General features: G+C 41.5%; 1 protein-coding gene across 1 annotated transcript; it reads right to left on the reverse strand.

Annotated features, from left to right (window-relative positions):
• Positions 1-3,563: 3,563 nt before the first annotated feature.
• LOC137562320 (SCAN domain-containing protein 3-like) lies at positions 3,564-5,408 on the reverse strand. The gene has a single exon (XM_068273657.1). The coding sequence runs from the start codon at positions 5,406-5,408 to the stop codon at positions 3,564-3,566; it is 1,845 nt and encodes a 614-aa protein (XP_068129758.1).
• Positions 5,409-6,000: the final 592 nt, after the last annotated feature.

Consider the following 6,000-nt stretch of genomic DNA (forward strand, 5'->3'; position numbering starts at 1 on the left):
TACTTTATTGCTTGGGTTGCATTCTTGTGCGATAATATATTGTTAGTTGCACTGCTCCCAATAGACTGCAGAGGTCACTGTTAAATAAGGAAAAAAAACAACAACTTTATATAACACATAATAGGATAGAACCAAATATATGTCAGTGCAATCTGTTACGGGTTCTTGCAGACTGTGCTGTCATGGCTGAAGGTGAATTAACCATGTAATTTAATAACTTTTGCAGATCAAAGTATTAGGCTGAAATTTGTTTGTGATCATCTCCAATCTGATATCCAATGGAACTTTAGGCTTGCAACATTTTATATGTTAAAGCTAAACTCAAAGCATTCCTTTTACAAAAGCATTGTGTAGGTGATGTCATAGCATATAATAAAATAAATGTAATACCCTTTTGACCTACTGACCTCCGTAGCTCTTTACTTTCTGTTTCTCCTGCAGGAAGTAGAGTGCATATTGCGGGTACAGAGGTCAGATTAGATGGGAAACCCGGGTGGCTGTATCAGTTGAGCTATTATTCTGGCTTCCGCTACTACGCTACTCTGCAGTGGGTGGACAGCACCGGAGGGGGCTCCAGGAGAGGGAGGGAGGAGAGAAGTGGGGCAGGGTGAACAGGGGTGCCCAGCTGCCGGTGTTTCGGCTCCTGCGGTGGTAGGGCCAGTCCATCCCTGGATTGACATTAATGAAACAATATGAGATTACCTGTACCTGAGACTAAACACATAGAAGCATAATACATACCTGGGGCTTCCTCTAGCCCCCTTCAGTCTGTTGGCTCCCTTGCCATCCTCCCGGGCAGCCTCGATTCTCTGCTGGCTCTCCCGATAAATGATTTAGCGACTGCCAGGCGCTTACAGCACAGAACACTCTCAGCAATGGGATCACAATGGGAGCACACTTGCTCTGTCAAGCTGTGCATGCACAGTATTCAGCAACAAAAGGTTGTACTGGGATGGCCAGCGGAGGATCGAGGAGGTCCGGGAGGTTTGCAAGGGAGCCAATGGCAATAAGGGAGCTAGAGGAAGCCCCAGGTACGTGACTACACTAACACACATACTGTAAAGCTATGCTCACAGTATGTACTCTATCACACAAAGCAGCCAGAGACCTAATTTAATTTCAAAATATAAAAAAAGGCAAACAAAGTTAGCCATACATTCATACATTTATGTCATTCGGGTTCTGATCAACTGATAGAGTGATTTTTTTGATGGGAACACAAAATATTATCAAGCGAGAGGAAATTGATCAAAGCATTAATGTCAAAGTGAGGTCATTAGCTCCAGCCACTACCTTTACATAGATTACAGTCAATCAAAAGCAGCCAAAATAACATCCAATTCCCGTACAATCAACGGACATTTTACCAACCCAATATTGATCACTTTTTATCGATTGAACAGCCAAAAATATATTTGATTCACCCTTGATTCTACTTTAGGATTGAATTCAAGAGTAGATCAAACAGTAAGTGTATGGTTGGCTTTACTCCTTTAACCTTATTTTTACCCAGCTTACAACAGTATCAGGAAAAAAGGGCGCAGGAGCCCTTATGAAAAGAACGGCGCTGCAAAAGGTGCCTATTATGAAACTTGCAGTTTGCGTCAAACAACAGAAATTTGGGCACAGTGAAGCGCCCGCTCTCAGGTGTCTCCAAGCAGTGAAATCACAACATCGGTGTGAAGCAAAGCTAGATCGCTTTTAGCTTCTCTTTGGAACTGCCAAGATCGCTGGCTATTCCAAAAGCATTAGGCTAATGAAAGTCAAGGGAGGCAAATTAGATAAATTGCAGTCGTGGGTCCTGCAGAGTTTTTGGAGCGGTTGCATTCAAATACAAAAGTTAGGGATGCTGCAAAATCACTTTTGGTGTATAAAACACTAGCAAAAACGCTGAGCGATTGCGATCTGTTGTGGGCGCACAGCCTTTGAGCCTGAGCACAATTTGACGTTGCTCAGACAATTTCACCAACGTGTATCAGTGTGTGATATGCAAGAACATCAGACAGTCTATACACAGGACACTGATGGGCAGACCCATGCACTCTTATGCAGTTTAGCTGAATGGGGTTTACGCTGCAAATGTGATCAAAGCAGGCAACACGCAATTTGGTAAAACACATGGCCACCTGCATTGCACACCAAGATAAGAAAGTTCTCAGTTCTCAGGTCCTTATCAATATGAAATAAGTACAGGAGTGTAACTAGAGGGGAGCAGCACCTGCGATGGCAGGGGGGCCCAGAGCAGTGTGGGGCTCCAACTAGCTTTCCCTTACACCCTTACACTTGTTATGGGTGTGAAGACCATGATGGCCACACTTGCTCTAGGACCCTCCTGAGATAGGTCCCAAGGCCGTGAAGGGCACCAAGGGGAGGCAAGAGTAGGGGTGTGAAAATTGGCAGGCCACATTAAAGTTTTGCAGGGGGGCCTCATGAATTGTAGTTACACCATAAATAAATATATAATAAATTACAGTATGTGTATGTTGTATGACATATTACAGGTATCTGCAAAATTACCTCTTGTTGAGTGTAAATGGGACCCAGAGAACGTACACTAATCAGCAAGAATAAATCCACTGTCATGTGCTGTGAATAGCATAATTATATTGTGACAGTAGTACCTGATATGGTGTGGAATATATTAGACAGCAAGTGAAGCATCAATTTATGAAGGTGATGAAGAAAGAAAAATGGACAAGTTGTCCAGCTTTACAAAATCAGAAGTCTGCACCCTCTACTGTCTCTCAGATCTCTATTTACGTCTCCTGTGTGGTATTTTTCCTCCAGGTTTATATGCTTCCTTTTACCGATTAGAGGAGGTAAAGGCAAGTTCAAACCTCCTCACCAGTAGCCAGTGATGCCGGAGCGACTACCTTTTTGTGCATAGTTCTTCTACAGATCTCACCCGCCGGTCACTGGTCATTCCTCCACCCACTCCATAGCAATAGATGCATCACTAGCTTGCAGGCTAGCAACATGTCTGTACATGTTTAGCCCCAAACTGTTGCCTGCTGAATGACAGTACTCATACAGGTCTACAGGGCTTAGGATTTTGATAGTCCTGAGTCCACCTGAAAACTTCTGGTCCCAGAGCCTTCTGTCATAACATGACATGACATGTCTGTCCTACAGTATGGAAATCCTTACCTCAGCAGATCAGGACAGCTCCATCTCTGGACATGTTTAAATCCGACTGAAAACCCACCTGTTCAGTCAGGCAAATGCAGAAATATAATTTTGTTGTGTTAAAGCTTTATCCTAATACCAACAACTGAATCTAAGAGAGGCTAAGCGCTTTGAGTCCTATGGGAGAAAAGCACTATTGCAGGATGATTTTAGCCAGAGCCTACTGCAGTGGTTCCCAACCTTTTCCAGGTCGTGACACATCTTGGCAAACATTCAGATTTCCGTGACACGTCACATCACGCCAAATATTCAGATATATGTGACACGTTACATATTGATAGAAAAATAAGGTCAATAAACAGAAAATCAATAGAGTGCATCTTTTAGAATACACTTTAAAATGAGGGCTAGAGCTTTTCATAAATATGATTAAAGAATCAGTGGGAAAGCTGGGCCTGATGGGAAGAACACAATTTTTGTAACCGTGGCCTAATTTTTGACAGACACACCCGTAACTCCATTTCTACATCAATGAGCCGTGATCTAGTTTTGGACTTGATGGTGTTCAGAGCTGAAAATGCCTGCTCACACAAATATGAAGTGGAAAATGGCAATAATAAATCAATGGCTTTGTCAGAAATTGAGGGATACTCATCTTGAACAGTAAGCCAGAATTGAGTTAGGGTGCATTCTTCCATCTTTTTCTTTAGAGTGGTGTCTGAAGACAAGTCCAGAAGCTCATCCTTTTGTTGAGGAGTAAGTTCTTGTGCATGATCAACAGAACTGCTGGAAAAAGGAGCAATCACCCACTCAATACCTTCAGTAGATAAAGAAGGAAAATAATGCTGAACTGCTGCTTCCAAAGATGACAAATGGTTCATAATAATGTCAACCAAAACTGAGTGGTCAGAAGTGTCTGCAGCCATTTGAACAACTGAAGGAAAATTGCAGAGATCCCCCTTTGCCACTGATTGTTTCCAGGACTGTAGTTTCCGAGAGAAACCTTTAATCTTATCTGCAGATGTTATTAAATTTTCTTTTGGACCTTGCATGCTAGTGTTTAAATTGTTGAATTTTAAAAATATATCAGACAGGTATGCTAATTTCAAGCACCAGGTCTTGTCATTGATCTTTTCCTGAAAGGCCGGTTTCTCAGTAGAAAAGAACTCCAGCAGTTCATGCTTGAGTTCCAAAAAACGATTTAAAATTCGTCCACGTGAAAGCCATCTTACATCATTGTGCAATAAAACAGTCCTATGGGGAGAGTCTTTTGCTTCACAGAGCCTTTCAAAAATCCTAGTTTTTAATGGGTTAGCTTTAATATAGTTGACCATTTTAATGACTTCATCAAGAACAGTTTTTAACTCTGGGCCAACAGTTTTGGACACAAGAGCCTCACGGTGCAGAAAGCAATGAGTAGTAATAACATTTGGGTTTTCCCTCTTTACAAGGGCCACAAAACCTTTAAAGCGCCCAGTCATTGCCGGAGCTCCGTCAGTGCAGACCGCACAACAGTTAGTCCACTTTAGACCGGTTTCCTCTAAAAAGGAATTTGCGGATGTAAAAATATCATTTCCAGTGGTTTTTTTAGCCAGCTTCCTACAAAATAAGAACTGCTCAATGATCTCTGTACCGTCCACAAATCTGCCAAAGCCAAGTAAATTGGCATTGGATGTCACATCAGTGCTTTCGTCAATCTGAAGAGCAAATTTCTTAGCAACCAGCAATTTATTTTTCACATTATCTTCAATATCTCCAGACATGTCACCAATTCGCCTGTGAATAGTATTGTTTGATAATGGCACCTTGCGAATTTCAGCAGCTGCATCTTTGCCCAACATGGTCTCTACAATGGTTTCACAAGCTGGTAAAATTAATTCTTCAGCAATTGTATGCGGTTTCATTTTTTTTGCAACAAGCTCAGCAACTAAGTATGATGCTTCCAGTGCTCTGTCAGATACGGTCATTTGGTTCACCATTTTCTGTGCAGATTTATTTTGTTGTGCAAGAAGACGCTGAAAATATTGTAGTGGTTTTTCATATGCATAAGCATGTTTTGTCTTTAAGTGCCTTTTTAGCTTGTTTGGTACAAGTGATTCGTTACTTAATTTTTCACCACAAACAAGGCAGATTGGAATCTGTAGACTTTCATCTCCTGTCCAAGTAAATCCAAATGCTAAAAAGCTGTCTTTGTATTTCCTGGTGACACCAGCACTGGTATTTGAGCTTGTACTGGGCTCATCCTCAGACCGCTTTCGTTTCTGAATTAAAAATTTATCCATTTGAAATAGAATGTTAGCAAATTTGGACAGAAAAAAAAAATCTAATATGAAAAAGAGGTGTATGCGCTCCTTCACAGTTCTGAACACATAAACTACACACAGTCACTAAAGCCAACTGGATCGCTACAGTTCAGGCAGTAATAAATCCCAAATTAGTGATATGACATGCAATAAAATAAATTGTATTGTATTGCAGAAAAAAAATCTGACAAAGATGTTGGCCTAAAATTCAGTAAAAACACTGCAATTATTCAAACAAGCTCACTTTTTTTTTTATTGTGGACAGACCCTGTGTACGTGCAGGCAGGGGTATAACAATCCAAGCAGGCCAAACTACAAACTGATCAGGAAAAGATAAATCTTACAATGCCGTGGGCCTGGATTAAAGAGAACACCACTTTTCCCCCCTAAAATGTGAACAGACCCTGCGTGTGTGCGACAAGGGTTAGTGACAAACTTCTTATGCTGCTGGAACAATAGAGGGGCTCAGAAGCAATATAATGCTGAACGCACAATGGCGGCTGCAGCGACAAACTTCTTATGCTGCTGGAACAATAGAGGGGCTCAGAAGCAATATAATGCTGAACGCACA

This window comes from Hyperolius riggenbachi, chromosome 3, assembly GCF_040937935.1.
Source record: "Hyperolius riggenbachi isolate aHypRig1 chromosome 3, aHypRig1.pri, whole genome shotgun sequence".
In the NCBI taxonomy this organism is placed as follows: Eukaryota; Metazoa; Chordata; class Amphibia; order Anura; family Hyperoliidae; genus Hyperolius; species Hyperolius riggenbachi.

Bases quoted from the DNA above. Each gene is read 5' to 3' on its own strand.
- LOC137562320 (XM_068273657.1), bottom strand. From the start codon at position 5,408: ATGGATAAATTTTTAATTCAGAAACGAAAGCGGTCTGAGGATGAGCCC.